At 41.3% G+C, this 18,540-nt stretch overlaps 1 protein-coding gene across 2 annotated transcripts in view; it reads right to left on the bottom strand.

Annotated features, from left to right (window-relative positions):
• RTN1 (reticulon 1) overlaps window positions 1-18,540 on the bottom strand; it is a 230,717-nt gene that overhangs the window by 4,339 nt on the left and 207,838 nt on the right. For both annotated transcript variants that reach the window (XM_086709632.1, XM_025919054.2), the window contains 5 exons: window positions 6,359-6,566; window positions 3,542-3,680; window positions 2,048-2,117; window positions 1,253-1,299; window positions 1,109-1,167 (listed from right to left, as the gene is read on the bottom strand). In XM_086709632.1, coding sequence (XP_086565758.1) covers window positions 1,109-1,167; window positions 1,253-1,299; window positions 2,048-2,117; window positions 3,542-3,680; window positions 6,359-6,566 — 523 coding nt within the window. The remainder of the gene's footprint in view (window positions 1-1,108; window positions 1,168-1,252; window positions 1,300-2,047; window positions 2,118-3,541; window positions 3,681-6,358; window positions 6,567-18,540) is intronic.

Below are 18,540 nucleotides of genomic sequence, written 5' to 3'. Positions count from 1 at the left end.
TGGTTCGGTCTGTTGAGTGTCCGACTTCGGCTCAGGTCATGAACTTGCGGTTCATGAATTCGAGCCCCGCGTCGGGCTCGCTGCTGTCAGTGCAGAGGCCACTTCAGATCCTCTGTTTCCCTCTCTCCACCCCTCCCCTGCTCAAGCTCTCTCCCTCTCTCAAAAATAAACATTAAAAAGAAGAAAAAATAAAAAGCAATGTTGTTAATTAAATAAGCAAACACACACCCTTGTTGAGTCAAAATGGTGTAACAGAAAATATAACAAATATTACAGATTTAAACATTTTTTCAAGTTGGAAAAATAATTTCAATGGTTTAAAAATCAGTGCTCTTTACAGTGAGTGTTGTATGTAAGCAATGAATCATGGGAATCTACCCCCAAAACCAAGAGCACACTGAGCACACTGTATGTTAGCCAATTTGACGATAAATTATATTTTAAAAAAATCAGTGCTCTTTATTGTTTGAAAGATTGAAAATGTATGTTAATTTGATGGTTTTTATCTCAATCAAACTGTTGTAAATTAATTTTAGTTTTCTGAATCAGGCTTCCTTCTTTCCTCCAACCCATCTTGTTCTTGGACATGAGCCAGTCTCCAGATAAAACATAATATCGTTCATTCATTAGAACTCATTCATCATCATACCTGAATTAAACCACTGAAGTTTTATTTGATTAAGCATTTTAAAGTGTATAATTAATTTTCTGAAATAATATGATTGGGAAAGGTGTAAATGCCTGACTCCAGTAAGTGAATGATCATAAATGAACTTACTATTTTATTGTCCTTTTATTACCCATATCTAATTCACACAAATGCCTGCCTAAGATAGTCTCTCCTTTTGGGGCGCCTGGGTGGCTCAGTCGGTTAAGCGGCCGACTTCAGCTCAGGGCATGATATCTCAGTCCGTGAGTTCAAGCCCCGCGTCAGGCTCTGTGCTGACAGCTCAGAGCCTGGAGCCTGTTTCAGATTCTGTGTCTCCCTCTCTCTGACCCTCCCCCATTCATGCTCTGTCTCTCTCTGTCTCAAAAATAAGTAAACGTAAAAAAAAAAATTAAAAAAAAAAGAGTCTCTCCTTTTTAGGAACTGCACTGTGTAACTTACTTTGCCACAACAGCGTTTATGTGAGTCCTCACAAGTCCCAGATATTGGTCAATCTGTGCCTACAAAGAAGAAGAAATCATGAGCACATCCAAAGGTCACAAGGTCAAAATTTAAGGTGACTATCTGACATCACACAGGACTTACCTGGTGCTTAACATACACTACAGGTAGAGTAAACATTGAAACCACAGCTGGGATGAAAAACAAATACAGTATTAAAATTTTGAGAGTTATCAGTGAGAATAAGCTTTTAGATACATCTTTATATAATTATGTAATCTTATAGCATTATTTTATGGTAGCTAGCATTCTAGCTAAAAGATGGCAGGACTGGGGGCACCTGGGTGGCTCAGCTGGTTAAATGTCCGACTTCGGCTCAGGTCATGATCTCACGGTTTGTGGGTTTGAGCCCCGTGTTGGGCTCTGTGCTGACAGCTCAGAGCCTGGATCCTGCTTCGGGTTCTGTGTCTCCCTCTCTCTGTCTTTCCCCCAGCACCCCCGGCTCTCTCTCTTAAAAAAATAAACATTAAAAAAAATTTAAAAAGATGGCAGGACAGTCCATAAGGAAAACAAAGGGATGTTGAGCCCTTTACAGATACTGAGCCATTATTCCCAGACTCATTCCAGGAATGAGGGATGGATTGTGCTTTCCCACAATGAAAATTTATTTCTATCCATAATTGCCTACTGCAAACAAATATATATTAGAAACCAAATAAAACCAGTTGTGATTCAAGAGAAAAAAATCCTTCAAACTAAGAGATTCATTATTAATGTATAATATACACTCTTAAATTGAACTATGATGGTCAGGGAAATTCCCTGTACTATGGTGTTGTTTCTAGGACTCTACCACAGCAAGCTCACAGCTAACAGCATAGGAAGCTTTATTCTCGTGGAGAGTGTGAAGGAAGACATAACATGCTCATCTGTCCTTACCCATGAGCAGCAGGGTCAGCCCGTTGAAAAGAGCGCCAACGTAAGTCAGGAGCCACATCAGGACTGCAAACTGAAGAATGGAATCTTTATCAGAGCTTCTAAAACCATTTGTGACAGATGAGCGTCTTATTTCATTGACTTTTTTTAGATTAAAAATGGAGGGAAAATACACCATTTCAATAAGAAATGTAAGCATTTAAAGTTCATCACAGAATTACTGAAAGAGAACCTAACCTTTACTTCTCTTAGAATCTTTTGGACATCTTTGTCAGAAGATTTGAAGGACTCCATGAAATAATAAGGGAGGGGTCAGCAAACTATCGCCCTTGGCCTGTTTTTTTATGGGCCCATGAGTTAAGAATAAATTTCATATTTTTAAATGGTTGAAGAAAACCAAAGCAAGAACAACATTTTGTGATATGTAGAAATGATATGAAATGCAACTTTCGGTATTCATAAATAAAGTTTTATTGGCACACAGCCACAGCCATTCATTTATGCATCATGTATGGCCGCTTTCCTACTATGATGGCAAAGCTGAGTAGCTGTGACAGAGATTATGTGGCATGCAAAGCCCTTTACAGATAAGGTTTGATGACCTCTGCTCTAGCCTGTATTTTTACATTACAAATACAAGTAGAAACATCAACCTAAAAGCCCTTGGGTCAGTAATTATCATCTCCCTGGTATCTCTCTTCAGTCATTACTTGGAAAGTAGTATTATTCCAGGAGAGCATCCTCCAAGGCCACATCACTCACTTTTCCTTCTGCCCTTCCTCAAACAGTTGTTGGGCAGCCCCGGCGACAAGACCCCTGCCCAGTGTGCATACAAAGCACTCTGGGAGCACAGGGAACTCACAACAACCTCGCTCAGGCCCTGCTGAATCATGCCCCGTTGACTTCAGTCTTATACATACACCACAGGGTGGGCTGAGCAGCTTGTTCAAAGAAACCTAGTAAGTTCAGTGAGAGTGCCAGGAATCACACACAGGTGCCAAGGTCCTCCATGCTTCCGAGGCTCAGTCTCACAGCACACACCAGGTAAGGACACAGGGACATCTCACCATTAGGAGTCCACAGAGTTTCTTTCAATGAAAAAAGCATATATATATTTTTCACATTTCCAAAACTAGAATTTTTAAAGAACTAATTTTAGGAAATTGGCCAAGGGACTGAAAATGATAAGAAGAAACAACCTGGTGTGTTGTGAAAAGTATAGAATTAGAAGCCATGTGACCCTCGGTTTGATCCCAGCCAGTGACTCTCTGGGCAACCTCAGGCAAGTGACTTAGCCTCTCTGAACCACAGTTGTGGCATCTGTAAAATGAGAGGATTGGACTGGATGCACTCCATGGTACCACACAGCTGGAGGTTTTCTCACTCTAGAATGTAATTAGCACTTGCCTCTTATTCCCCATTATGTGGTGGTTTACGTTATACCATTAGGGAAAACAAAACTCAAGATTGTCAAGTGAATGGCTTAAGCAACCGTACTTTTAAGGAATCCACCAGGTCCTGGACAAGGAAGAGCCTCCTCAGTTCTTTAAGTGTGTTGTTCACATAGAACTGCAGACAGTCTGTGTACTTCTGGATCTGCTCCTGAGAAAGGGTGATCTCGAGCTCCAAGTAGGTCCTGTCAACAAACCATCCCCAGAGAGCTCCATCAGAGGTAACCATGAAACAGCTGAGTTTTCCTCCTCCCACTCTGAGGACAGCCAGGCCATCTCTGGGGGCTTTACGCCAGCCAGTGGGCTGCAGGGACCATACACACCCACTTCCAGTATACTGGAGAACCTGGGAATTATGGCCGTTAATGGTGTGCTGTGACTGTTTCTGTGTCCCCAAGACAGCATGACAGTGTGAGCTGATGATTCAGAGCAACTGGCTTGGACCAGGGAGAAGTCAGTCCAGAATCAGCTCATTCACTGAATTCTCCATAAATCCCTGGTCTGCCAGGTAAGTTGTGAAAGTCCTCATTTCTTCTTGGCTGCATGGAGATGGTTTATTTTTTTAAATAACAGAGGTATCTGAAAATCCTAGCTGCCAATCATTGCTCATCACCTCAACTTTAATATTTCGTGTTTGCATTTTGGAAAATACTCTCAGGTTTTATCTGGAGAGCTCTGAAAGCTCAAGAGACCTGGCCCCTATTCAAAAGCTCACTGTTTCTACTAAGAGCAATATTTTTAGTGACTGCATTTTTCATTTGTTCAAACGATGAAGTGTAACTATGGGCAGATAAACCAGGCTCCCCATGTAGTCCATCCTCCTGTTTGGCCATGTTCCCCCACCGAGGGCCCATCCTCTCTACCTCCTCCCCTCCTTCCGTTCTGTTTTAAGACAGCACTATGTTATCTACCCAGAGGATATTTCTAGATATCTTATCTAGATAAGTGCTTATCTAATTCTGAGAATTGAGAGGGAAAAAATAAAGTAGCATTTGGTTTGAATTTAGAGAGCTTACAATGAAATCTTATGGCTTTCCTACTCTTTAGGAAAAAATACAGAAAAATACTGATTTGTCTAGTTAAGTTTTGATCCCAAAATGTGCTCCTAGTCAGGTATTCCTTTTACTGATAAAAACAACTCAACCACAGGGAAGTTTTGTTTTGTTTTTGTTTTTGTTTTAAATCTGTTTCCTAAAGGAAGAAAAATTAGTTGAACTAATTGAACATGACAGTCTTGTGGGGGGCCAAGAATGTGAAAGAAACTAGCCTTTCTTGGATGGCTGAGGGCAGAGGCTGAGGCAGAGCAGGACTCTGAAGATGTGAACTCTGGTCACAGGCTGGTAGGCATGGTATAACCCTGATGTGAAGACACTGCACTTCTACGCTTTCCCCCCTTTGGGACAGGAATTTGTAGAGACAAGTTATAGCCCAGAAGACCCATTAACTGCATTAGAAGAAAGCCCAATACATCCCAAGGGCAAGAGTGCTCAGACTGTAACTGACACCGAGGCCAGGAACCAGAGGCTGGGAAGGGAGGTTGGATGTGCAGCCTTTTCCCTTCTGTCCCCAAAACACAGGCATCTTTTCACCTTTCAAGGGCCCGGTGCCCTAAGGTCTTCATTCAGCTTACTGGTGTGGGTGAGCCAGGGAGGATTTACTGAGTCTGGCCCAGAAGCCATCTGCAGCAGCATCTACAAGGCTCATCCAGGACTCAGAACTGTCCCCTCCGTTACAGGAACTGAGGACACCTATAGTACAGCTTGCACTCCGGGGCCAACAGCAGGGGAGGGGGTGACTCTGACAGTCAGTGCTGAAATTCCCCGGGCTCACAAGCCAGAGTCAGGAGACAGATTGGGGTGGAGTTGGGTGAGCTGGCAGGACTATTGCCTCCCTCTGCCCTGTTTCATTCATCCTTAGTATATGGCCTTAAAAACAATTCCTCCTCTTTAATATTCATTCTAGTCAGATTTCCCTAGTATAAAAATGCAGAGGAGGGCACGTTATAAGACTATTCATGAACTTGTACCCCTCAGAAAGTTGGCCCTTTGGTATGAAGCTTCCAGAGACCATAGAAATAAAAATCCAAACACCCTAGCCCTGACTCTGTGCTATTTACTGGCCATATGACCTTGGGCAAGTCACTTTACGTCTTAGAGCCTCAGTTTTCCCACCTGTACATAGAGATTAATTACACTGCTCTGCCTTCTTCACAGGGTAGGGAGGATTAATTGTTGCTTACTCCTTAAATTCTAAAACATTGTGCACATATAATGGATTATGATCACTATTAGTAATAATTAAATATAAAATATGAAATATAAGTGTATGCTCTATAAATTTATATTAAATATGCAGCTTAATTCATTAGTAATAATTAAATATAAAAACTCAATACAGCAAGTAAGTGTTACAATGGGGATAACAGAGTTTGCCTTAGAAATTCACCAGAAATATTAGCTATTAGAAGCCAGGGCATTGGGGCGCCTGGGTGGCGCAGTCGGTTAAGCGTCCGACTTCAGCCAGGTCACGATCTCGCGGCCCGTGAGTTCGAGCCCCGCGTCAGGCTCTGGGCTGATGGCTCAGAGCCTGGAGCCTGTTTCTGATTCTGTGTCTCCCTCTCTCTCTGCCCCTCCCCCGTTCATGCTCTGTCTCTCTCTGTCCCAAAAATGGATAAAAATAAATAAAGAAAGAAAGAAAGAAAGAAAGAAAGAAAGAAAGAAAGAAGCCAGGGCATTAAAGAGACTCGGAGACATCTGTCAGGTCCCAGAGACATATCACCCAAATGCCCAGGAGCTGAAACAGAGTCAGGGGGAAGGAGCCCCGTGAGAGACCGGGCCAGGACTGGCCCAGCTGGGGTACTCACTTGAAAGGGTGGCCCTCGTCGGTTTTCTGCACCGCTTGTAACACAGACTTGTAGATGCGGAAACTGATGGTGGCTGAGAGTGCGGCAAGAGCCAGGTAGGCCACGACACTCACAACGCTGAACTGGGTCAGGGAGAAGAGCAGTAGCAGGAAGCTCCCGAACACGATCCCAGTCTGCTTGATGTCCCGCCAGTAGAGCAGGTCAATAGCTGTGGGGAGGAGACCAAAGCCACACACACACTTAGCACTGGCAGAACTGCATCGGGACTCATTCCACGGAGCCGTGGTGGCCGCAGGTCCTCACCTCGACTCAGGATTCCCAAACACCAGCGAGCAGACACAGGGCTTTGGCCAGGGCACTGGCTGCCATTGTGTTTTGCTTTGGAAGACTCTTTCCCGTCCCTGAGGACAGTTTATAAATTGCAGGTAAGAAAAGGCTGGTGAGTCTCCAGCGACCATACCTCTATGAGTGCATCTTGCGGGGCCACACCGTCTGTGACTCTGAAACAAATCTCAAAGTACAGAGGACTCTGAAGTACCTGCTCCGCCTCTCTGGAAGGTACTGACTGCATGCATCTTGATACCCTGCTGACAAGGTTATGTCTTAATGGTGGCCTGGAGATGTGCACAGCAGTCATGTGACTGTTCCTGCTGCTCAGAAAGGGCAGGAACAATGAAAAGGGAGGTTTCAGAGAAGTGGTACCTTCAGAAGCATGGCGACAGGTCCAGAGACCCCAGCCAATGGCAAAGGTTTCTGAGTAAAGACACGGCCTGCCACCAAGGCCAGCAAAACTGAAAAGTTAGTAGCTATCTCAAGAATCCCTGAAGCTGACACTTGGATTAAACCATTTTGTACAACATAATTTATTCACTCCTATTATATGATTTAAAAATACGGAATGCAGCTGTAAAAATCTAGATCACATCTCTCACTCAGTTATTTCCCTCTTTTGCTTACAAACAAAAAACTGAGTTCAAAAGAACAAAGCCACAGCGCTTCAAATATGGTACAAAATGTAAATATTTTCCATATTCCGGTCACCAGATTATGAAAAAACAAAGAAGCCTTGCTGGAGAATGCATGCAAATTTATTCTCCAATTAGGCAAGTTACAAACGTTTTTTTGAGTTGAGATACAATTGGGACGCCTGGGTGGCTCGGTCAGTTGAACATCCAACTTCAGCTCAGGTCCTGATCTTGAGGTTTGTGAGTACAAGCCCCACATCGGGCTCTGTGCTGACAGCTTAGAGGCTGGAGCCTGCTTCAGATTCTGTGTTTTCCTCTCTCTCTGCCCCTTCTCTGCTCAAGCTCTCTCTCTCTCTCTCTCTCTCTCTCTCTCAAAAATGAACATTAAGAAATTTTTTCTAAATAAATACATTGAGATATAATTGACAAATAACATGGCATAAGTTTAAGGTGTACAACATGTTGATTGGATACATTTAAACATTAAACTAACACCTCTATTGTGGCACATAATTATCATTTCTTTTGTGGTGAGAACATTTAGGATCTAGTCTCTCAGCAATTTTGACGTTTATAATACAGTATTGTTGGCTACAATCACTATGCTGTGCATTAGATCTCCAGAATTTACTTACCTTCTAGTTGTGAGTTTGTACCCACCAATCAACAACATCTCTCCAGTCCCCCGACCCCCTAACCCTGGTAACCACGATTCTACTGTTTCTACAAGTTAGGCTATTTTAGATTCCACATATAAATGAGATTAAATCATATTTGTCTTTCTCTGTCTGACGTATTTCACTTAGCATAATGGCCTCAAGGTCCATCCATGTTGTTGCAACAAATGGTTTTTATCGAATGTTACATGAATAAATTTTCAGAAAGAGAAAATGAGACACAAAATCCCCATCTCACACCCGAATGAAAATGGCAGTTGCTTCATGTGCGGTATACCCAAAGGCAGCTGGTTTACTAAAGGATTAGATATCAGTCATTTGCTCAGAGGAAAACGGAAGTGACCAGGTTGAAGACAGCAGGAGCTGCTCCCATCATACACAGGTATGCAGCTAGCTGAAGGACCAGTACTGAAAAGGTCACATAGCCTGTGGCAACTGTCTGACGTTCTAGAGGGGATATAAGGAGTGCTGCGGAGCAAAGTTTTAACCCTCCGCAACAGTTTTACCTCAGGCTGGCTGGAGAGGAAATCAAGGACTTAAGGGGTGGGGTGGGGGCTCTTTTATAACAGGCTGAGGATACCTCAGCAGTGTGAAGCTGGAGGAGAATTTACTTTTTTAAAACAGTTTATTTATTTTGATAGGGGTGGGGGGGGAGGGACAGAAAGAGAGGGAGAGAGAGAGAATCCCAAACAGGCTCCACATTGCAGAGCTCGATGTGGGGGCTCGATCTCATAAACCGTGAGATCATGACCTGAGCCAAAATCAAGAGTTGGATGCTTAACCGACTCAGCCACCCAGGCGCCCCGAGAGAACTTCCTTTTGAGCTGATCTGTCATCCTTCTCCACCGACTCCATATCCACCATGACCTGGTCCACCAATGACATTAACACACAAGATTAGAGTAGTCTGCCATTTTGTTGGGCAAACATTTGTTCTTACAACACTTTTGTGATGTAGGAAGTAGAGGAGAGAAATCACAAGCGTGTTTTGGTGTGAAACAAAAGATTTTTCTTCTCTTGAGTGGGGCTGGTTCTACAAGTAGGTTTCCAGGGGCAAAGGAAAAGCACTGCTGCTCTAAAGCCCCTCTCTTCTCCCAGGCCCAAGCACCAGTCACATGGACTGACATTCTAATATTAGAAATTCACTGCTTTAGGTTAATCCTTTTTATCTTTTTTTTTTTTTTTAAAGAAGGGGATAATACACTGAAGATGAGCTCACCATTAGCAACAAAATTCAAATGAGTTTACCGATTGTGTTTTGTTTTAGAAGAGTTTGTTGAGACAAGAGCACCAAAGTAATACTCCTTTTCAGACAGAGAAGAGGGACGGATCTTTTGGAAGACATGACAACAAGAAACCCCTGGGCTTCTGAGGGCAGGTGATAGAAGTGGGAGAAGGGATGTTCCCAGAAGCCTAGCGCCCCCCTGTTGCGGAAGGGATCTGGAGTAGCACATTGAGGGAAGTCCAGGCCAGCAGGGCTAAAGGTCCCTAGGGAACTGAAGCCTCCTAGCATTTATTCTGTTGGGGAGGTGGGGGGAGGGAAGGAGAACAAAAAGACTAAAACATCACCATTATCTGCAGGGTTGCCTCTTTTACGTTTTATTCATTTATTCAGTATTTATTGAGTAAGAACTTTATTTTAAGTGCCAGGCTTTGTGCTAAGTCCCAGGGATACAAAAATCAATGAATTGTTAAAAAAAAAAAAAAAAGAAAGAAAGAAAAGCCACCCACAAATAACTTGTAATCTTCTATTTCATGACACCCCTAGATTCACATGGCAGACACGTTTAGAAACAAATACATTATAAGACAGAATGATTTGTGCTAAAGGGGGCACTCCTTAGTACTAGAGAAGGTGGGTTTACCTACCTCTGAGATGATGTGAAGTGGCATGGGAGACCCTGCGAGAAACTTTCAGGCAAAGAAAATATAAAGTTTGGTATTATCAAGTGAACCCCCACTTGATAAGTCACTTAACACTTGTTAAAAACGGTGTACCCTTCTAGAAAAGCCTTCTCAGTCTCTGGATACTTGTTTAAATAGCCAAGAATGGCAGGCACCAGGTAAGGGCTTTATGTGAAGAAACTATGGGCAGAGAGTGTGAACTATCAACTAAATTAGTTTGGTGTAGTCATTACACAGCAGGTCTTTCCATCAACGTGTTAAGATTGTTGGAGATTTCTGGGGTATCTGGGTGGCTCAGTCGGTTGAGCGTCCGACTTTGGCTTAGGTCATGATCTCATGGTTCATGGGTTCGAGGCCCGTGTCGGGCTCTGTGCTGACAGCTCAGAGCCTGGAGCCTGCTTTGGATTCTGTATCTCCCTCTCTCTCTGCCTCTCCCCCTACTCTCTCTCTCAAAAAAATAAAAAATAAAAATAAAACAAACAAAAAGATTGCTAGAGGTTTCTAATTAGGAGGTTAGCAAAAGATTCATCTTACAACATCAATGGGATGTTTATTCTGAGTACTTTTCTGATATCAGCTATTTACGTAGATTCTGAAATGTTCAAAGCATCCTCTGATACTATCTCATTTACACCTCACAGTCAACTCTGCTGGATAGGTCTACGTATAACAGATAAAGAAGCTAAAAGTTAAGAAACTTGTGTACTGACTAGTTAATGAGTTCAAACCCTAAGTGTGATGCTTTTTCCAGAAGAAAACAGTTGCCTCTCTCGCATTATATGGTTATAGGTTAAACATTCCCCAAAGTATGCAAAATTAATTTGAGCAACCTGATTTATTTAAATCTGCTTCCAGAGCTAGATATTGAATGTGAAAAAAACTTTTAGGTGATAACATGTCATTATCAACAGTAAATAGTTATTGGCCATCTATTCATCTAGTGAAACCAAGAACGAAGAGATCATACAATTCCGTTCCTGCTTTTAAGGGACTTAAGATCTAGCTGGGAAGACTGGTGCTCATTTACAAAATGCTGAATCAGTACCAATACATTTTGTGCTGTTGGAAGTGGCAAAAGTTGAGTTCAAGGAAGGGACGGTGCTGGAATTGATGAAAGAGGACGTGGGATGGTTTGTGAATGTAGCGAACAATTTGTTAAGGAGATGGAGTGGATAAAGGGAAATATTATGAAGGATTAGTCAACAAGAAGGGTGACTAATTAGCCGTGGGAGAAAGGAGGAAGAGCTAATTAAGGGTGAAGGCAACATTTCAAAGCTGGGTGACTGAGTGATTAATATCACTGACAAAAACAGGAAATCGGAGTGGGAGCTGGTTTGGGATAAAGTGGACACTTGCTTTTAAACCTCCAGGTTCTAACACGATGACATCAAAAAAGGGCATTTTGACACAGTCTAGGGCAGAGATGGGATAGGGATCACAGGTGAGATGAAGCTGACAGTTACAATACTTCCTAAATTTCATAAAGCTTAAAAACCAAATGATTTGGGTTTTCTATAGGCTTTGTCACAGAAGCCCTGAGTTAAATGGTCAGTAATATCATATTCCAATGATATTGAGATGAATATGCACAGTAGGAAACTGGAAATGCAAGACTGAAATTTAGTAAGGAGGGCTGAATATGAGTAGAAAGCATGATTGAGGCCACGAGAGTGGAGGAAGCCCCCATGACAGGAGAGACTAAGAAATGCAACTGAGAATGAAACCATAATTTAAGATTCAAAGAAGTAAATGGAGCATATCAAAGGAGTCCCGTCTGAGTGTCAGAATGGGTACCCCAACAGTGTAGGTTATGGCAGTCAAGAAGAAGGAAACTTCCCAGGACAAAAGGGTAGACTACAGTGAGGGGTGCTGATGACCTAACAAGGGAAATGATAATCGAGAAAGGACCCTGGATTTGGAGACTGGAAGGTCACTCATAACTTGGCAGGGAGTATTAGCAGTAGTGAGAATGGAAGCCATATTGTAAAGCGTTGGATAAATGGTGGGAAGTTCAAAGTAATGAAGAAGATGGCAAATACAATGGTAGTTTGGGAAAGTAGCAGCAAACGCAAACCTTTAGGTTGAGCAAAGCCTGGGGATATTAATAGAAAGGGAGGAGTGAGGATCCTGGAAAGAGGGGAGATTTGGCTGAGCAAAGTCTCAGAGAAGGGGCAAAAGGATGGGATTAGCCATAGCTCTTTGTTTTCAAAGAAGGGAGAAGAATGAAAAGAATGGGCAAAGAGGGAGAGACATTTGGGGAATGTATGGGTGTGGCTACAAATATGTGTTGAGGTGGGAAGGGAACAACATAGAGTGACATAAAGTGGCTTGAGGTAGATTTACTCAAATCCTGGAAAATGAGTTATGAGGTCTTCTTGAGACTGAGGAGGATAAGGATGGGGCTTGAAGAATTTAGGAAAAGTCCAAACCTGCCTTGTTTAATACAGTAGTGATGAGCCACACGTGGCTACTGAGCACCTTAAATGTGACTAGTCCCAAATGAGACGTGCTGTAAACTACCTATCGGATTTCAGACTTAATCCAAAACAAGGATGTAGATTATACATATAATACTTTTTATATTGATTTTGTTGTTGAAAGACTAGTACTCTGGACATGTTGGATTAAATATATTATCAAAATTAACTTTATCTGTTTCTTTTTTACTTTATTATTACTATTAATTTTATTTATTTTGAGAGAGAGAGAGAGAGAGTGGAAGGGGCAGAGAGAGGAGAGAGAAAGTCCCAAGCAGGCTCCACACTGTCAGCACAGAGCCTGACATGGGTTTCAAACTCATGAACCATGAGATCATGACCTGAGCTGAAATCAAGAGTTGAATGCTTAACCGACTGAGCCACCCAGGTGCCCCTCTTTTTACTTTTTAATGAAGAAGCTACTAGAAAATTTAAAATTTCTAGGTAATGACTCACATTATACTTCTATCGGACAGTGCTGATCTAGAAAAATACAGTCTAAATTCAGAAAGCAATCAATAAAAGGGCTGCCAGAAAGTAAAGAGGGTTTGGCTAAAGTCAAGGATCTCTAGTGACTGACAAGCAGCCAAGACTGTTGGAAACTGATGCACTGGGGGAATGGCAATGGCTGCGTGTGGTCAGAGTGACAGCAAATGGCCCATGATGATTCAGTAGGAAGGGTAGGAAGTGGTGAAGTGTGATCAGAGAAGAGAATTTCTGTGTTCCAATCTGCTGTGTAAATGATGATTTTTCACATTTTAATTCTGCTTAGAGTCATGTAAACTTGTGTAGGAAGGTTATAGCAGCTGATCCAGAAAAAATGGGTATTTGAATAAACTTTCCATAAAACCAAAGTAAAAAAAATATAAGTAACTCTATAACTGCAACAAATTAACCCCCATAGTCTTTGGTAAATTACTGTATTGCTTTGTCAATTGCAAAAACCAAAGTTACTTTGCTAAAAACCAAGGAGCAATGCATCGGCTTTGAAATGAGAGATCAGTACATCCTATCAATTGATAAATGGACTGGGCTTGGTGATCTCATCTTAGTCCCCAAACCACATGTGGGAGAACCCACTGCAGCTTGCCTGGGGCTCACCTAGAACTAATTCAGTCAAGGGTGAACTGGCAGATTTGGCAGATTTGAAGATTCCTGATTTCGCATACAGAAATCAGAGCTATCCTTAATTTCCATAATCCAATCAAGAACAGAAAAGAAAAAATAGAAGTGATCCAAGGTTTGAGTTAATAGCTAAATGGAAATAAAATGCTATGTCAAACTTCTAGAGAGAGAGCCCTTAGCTGCTGCCCAAAATGTTTTGGTTGAGGAAACCATTTTAAGTGTAGTCAATTATATGATCCAATAGCGGTACAGTATTCAGAAAGTTTATTAAAAATGTACGAAAGGCAGTGGTGCAGCTACTCCTATTTTATTTATAAGGCAAAATGTGGTATAAATGGATAACAATGAAATGGCAATAAATTATGCATAATTATCTGCATTATTGCACCATATTCTTAAATGTGTTTATTTATAGTCCATCTTGGTCCAGTAAAGATTTCAGGCAGCACTGCACCACTTGCTATGTGATAAGTAAGTGCTACTTTATAAAAGGCCAAGGGAGAAAATCCTGTTTATAGATAGTATCAGCATTTCATTGAAAGGACTGTTGAAAAATTACATGCTGTTGACTTTACATTTTAGTAAGCTTCTGATAATTGACTACAATACTTGACCACCTTCTGAAAAGGATTAGAGGCTCAAAAAACCTCACTTCTTTACAACCCAGTGTCCAAAGCAGTGACAGCCAGTTTCTCTGATTTTCACCGCCTTTTTCAGGCCGACAAAATATCACACCATAAAGAGCTAACAAAAAGAAACAGCAGTAACTTTCCCTACTTTAACTTTCCCTCGTTTGCCATCAAACCAGAGAAACATAATGGGAACTGATGTCATACAAGACATTAAACATGCACGGTGACCTTCAAAGATGACATCTCCTAGTCAACTACTCCATGAGTTTCCTTTGCTATGAAATAGGCTCCTACATATATTTAAACTTTAAATGGTGATCCAGAGGGAAACTGCTGGAAGAGACCTTTGCTGATAAAAACACCTGCAGTGATTCCATTTTCCAGGCTCTTCCCTCTCACTGCATAAATGCAGTCAATATGACTGTGAAGAGAAAAATGCCAACACTATTATTTCTGGATGTTTAAATAATTCAGCAGATGTTTCGAATGAGTAGATACATTACACCTGGCATTCTGTGTAGACAGTAAAAGAACAGAGCATTTAATCCACAGGCTACTTGGGGCGCCTGGGTGGCGCAGTCGGTTAAGCTTCCGACTTCAGCCAGGTCACGATCTCGCGGTCCGTGAGTTCGAGCCCCGCATCAAGCTCTGGGCTGATGGCTCAGAGCCTGGAGACTGTTTCCGATTCTGTGTCTCCCTCTCTCTCTGCTCCTCCCCCGTTCATGCTCTGTCTCTCTGTCCCCAAAATAAATAAACGTTGAAAAAAAAAAAATTTAATCCACAGGCTACTTCTAACCAGTGGGAACACATTCTCCCTGTGCTTGGAAATGAACGCAGTGGTGCTCAGGCCCGTTGTCACCTGGATGGGGTAGAATTGGCCAGGAAATGAAACAGCAGGGCCCAGTATTGAAGACAGTGTGGCCAGATCCTCCTGCTAAATCTTTTAGCAAATGGACTCATTTGGAGGGGTCTCAACAGGGCAACTGGCATCAAAAGAAGAGATGACCATATGGAGAGAAAGACAGGCTTTGGGCACACGGTAGCTGAGGGAAGCACGCACACAGAGAGATTTGCAAGGTAGTAAGTAATGGATGTCCTCATGTGCTTTTCCTTCCTTTAAGCTTTCTGACTTGATCAAAATACAAAACTGTTCGTTTGGTTGGTGGTAATCAGTCGCAATTGTCTGGGCCCTTGTCTGGGCCACATCTTAAAATCCATCATTGTATTGGAATAGAAAAGAACCATGGAGGTAGACAGCTATTGCTTCTTTATAGACACGGACTATATTTAAAATTTTTGACCAAAACCATAATGGCAAAATGTTTTTTGAACTAAAAAGGTAAGGCAAAGGTATGCTCTCTCATGGTACCTCTGTTCCAGTCGATAAAACATTATGTCCATCATAATACTTGTTACCACTCTATTTGATCTTGAAAGCGAGACATACTCATTGCAAAATGGGTGGAACTGTTGATAAATTCTAAAAATTAAAGCTTGTTACATTTGTACTTTTCATCTGTTCAAAATTAACATCAGTTTGGGCAAAGAGCTTGTAAGGAGTGCTTGAATTATAAGACAACTTCACTCAGATTTAACTTAAAAATAGAGCTTAGGGGCGCCTGGGTGGCGCAGTCGGTTAAGCGTCCGACTTCAGCCAGGTCACGATCTCGCGGTCCGTGAGTTCGAGCCCCGCGTCAGGCTCTGGGCTGATGGCTCAGAGCCTGGAGCCTGTTTCCGATTCTGTGTCTCCCTCTCTCTCTGCCCCTCCCCCGTTCATGCTCTGTCTCTCTCTGTCCCAAAAATAAATAAACGTTGAAAAAAAAAATTTTTTAAAAAATAGAGCTTAAACATATAGCTAAACAAATAGCTTAAACAGAACTCTACTTCTAAGTTCTAAAACCTCTAACAAATTTCTTATTTGGAATATATGCTATAAATTTGGAATACATTTACAATGACCAAGGTTTTAATGTAATTATTATTAATTGTCATCTAGACAAAAGATGGCTTTTAAAGGATTATTAATGTCTAATTCTTGACTTTCAAACTGTGAGCTTAATTATAAGGCAATCTTGTTTCTTTGAACGGTTGTGTGTACTTTCATAAGAAATGGAGAGGTGACAATATGTAAATGGTGATACATGGCCAAATGCGTACACAACTTAGGAAATCAAGTTGAGAAGGATGGGAAATTTTGTGGTGATGTACATTTATTTCCAAAAAGAAAGGAGATGTCCTGGGAGTTATCCACCTATGTTAGCTTTTGTTTGCTGGATTCAGTGAATTTTAGGATTTAATTCTATTGTAAGGTGATGTAAAATGTATCAATTACTTCATAGATTCTGTTCCCAAAACGTATTAACTAGTCTAAATATGAAAGAGAAATGAGTCAAGAATATAATTTCAAACATAAGGAGAAAAGTGGGAGAGAAGGAGGCAGGGAAAGGGAGGGAGGGAGAGAAACAGAGGGAGAGAAAGAGGGAGAGAGAGGGAGATGGGGGAGAGAGAGGAAGAGAGAAACCTTTTAAAAATGATTAAGAAAGGGGCCTGCTCATTAAGGATGGACTAGGAATCTGCAATCATAATCCTAAAGCTTTACTCATAGAGTATCAGGAATATTTTTGTTTTTTAATTATTTTATTTTATTTTAGAGAAAGAGAGAGCACATGCAAGCGTGAGAGAGGGGCAGAGGGAGACAGAGAGAGACTCTTAAGCAGGCTTCGTGCTCAGTGTAGAGCCTGATGCGCAGCTCAGTCCCAAGACCTTGGGATCATGACCTGAGCCCAGATCGACCGACTGAGCCACCCAGCACCTGTGTTCTTTTAATGAACTAACTATTAATTCAGGGAAATCTGAGAAAAATAATAGATTTGGAGATGTGGATTTAGATCACCATTTTTGTCAAGTTTTTCTCACTTGTGATGGGTCTTCCTCTAAAAACAAAGTTAGACACTGCACGGAGTCCATCAGTACAGTCTAAAACCCAAACATGAAAGTAAAAAATTATCCTAATCTATTGATGTACCTCATAGACTTTTTCTTAATTTTAGGAAGGAATAGCTCATACAGTAAAGAAACATGTATCTGAAGTTCAGCAATTCTCTGAGTTTCGTGTCAGTTTCTTCCATTAGATTACTTCAAGTATTTTTTGAGACGCATATAATCTTGTCTCATAAAAGCTGTTTTTGTTGCCAACCCAGTCCTCTAGCTTCACGTTACATGGTATGGAGATACTGGGCAATATTCAGCAAAATACTAACACTGATTAACTGTAGGTGGTAGGACTTTGCGTGATTTGCGGCTTTGATTTGAACCTTTCTTTGTACAAATGGAAATTTTCATAATGTGCATGTATCACTTTTAGAGAAAAATAAAGCCATCATTCTCTCCTCAAACTTTGGAATATTCCCTTATAAAGACTCTCTTGAAAATAATCATACACTGTGACAAAGTAGAGTTTTATTTTGCAATGGAGTAGTAACTACCCATATTTGGTATATTATCTGCATAATGAGTTTTCTTTCATTAAAAAAAAAAAAATCCCCAGATCCCCAGCTAAGCCAGTTTCCCCACTGGATCTCATTACAATCTGCAGAGAGGGAGTGTGCAAGTGTAATGCTTATGTTGTAATATTTGTACAGTATTCTAATGAGATTGAGCCCAAATAGAAGGTATTTGATAAAAGGTGGTAATGATCTGCCTTTATGTATGTATTATCTTTACCAAATGCCATTTTCAAAATACAAGCATTTCTTTCAATTACTGTAGCTAAAACAGATATTTTTTTCTGTGTATTCTGGGATGCTTGGCTGTTCTGAACTAGCATCTTTCAGAATGGACCACCATGAATAGCATTTCCCCAGAACACTGCAGACCAGCATAAAATATTTTATTTTATAAAAAAACAGAAACACTTTTAGTGTTTCACCCTTCATTAATATTTTACATGCTGGGAAAGCTTTAATTACAGAATGCTGCCACACAGAGTCAAGTGGCAGTTGAGCAGGAGCCCCAAACAGGTGACAAGTATCAACCCCACTGTATTACCAAGCATCCTGCCAGATGCATTTGTTGAGTACAATGATATCTGGGAAAAATTATCTTTAGAGCACGAATGGAATAATATGGATGAAGGATTTTGCTCAAACTTTATTCCCCTGCCATAGTACCATTTGGATTTAGGCAGTATAGTAAAGTCATTAAAAGCACAGGTTTCAGAATCAGACTGCCTTGTGTTTGGGACCCAGTTAAGCCCAAGGGCAAGCCCAAGCCCTCTCTGCCTCAAAACCCTCAGTTTCTTCCTCTGTAAAATGGGAGTCATACATGTAACAAGCATTTAGGATAGTTACTGGGACATAGCTAATATTTACAGAGAAATGTGGATGATGAGTTGATGATGAT

This window comes from Puma concolor, chromosome B3, assembly GCF_028749965.1.
Source record: "Puma concolor isolate L17-30 chromosome B3, mPumCon1.1.hap2, whole genome shotgun sequence".
Lineage (NCBI taxonomy): Eukaryota > Metazoa > Chordata > Mammalia > Carnivora > Felidae > Puma > Puma concolor.
Note: the sequence above shows the minus strand (reverse complement) of the source record. Positions and strands in the feature narration are given on the sequence as shown.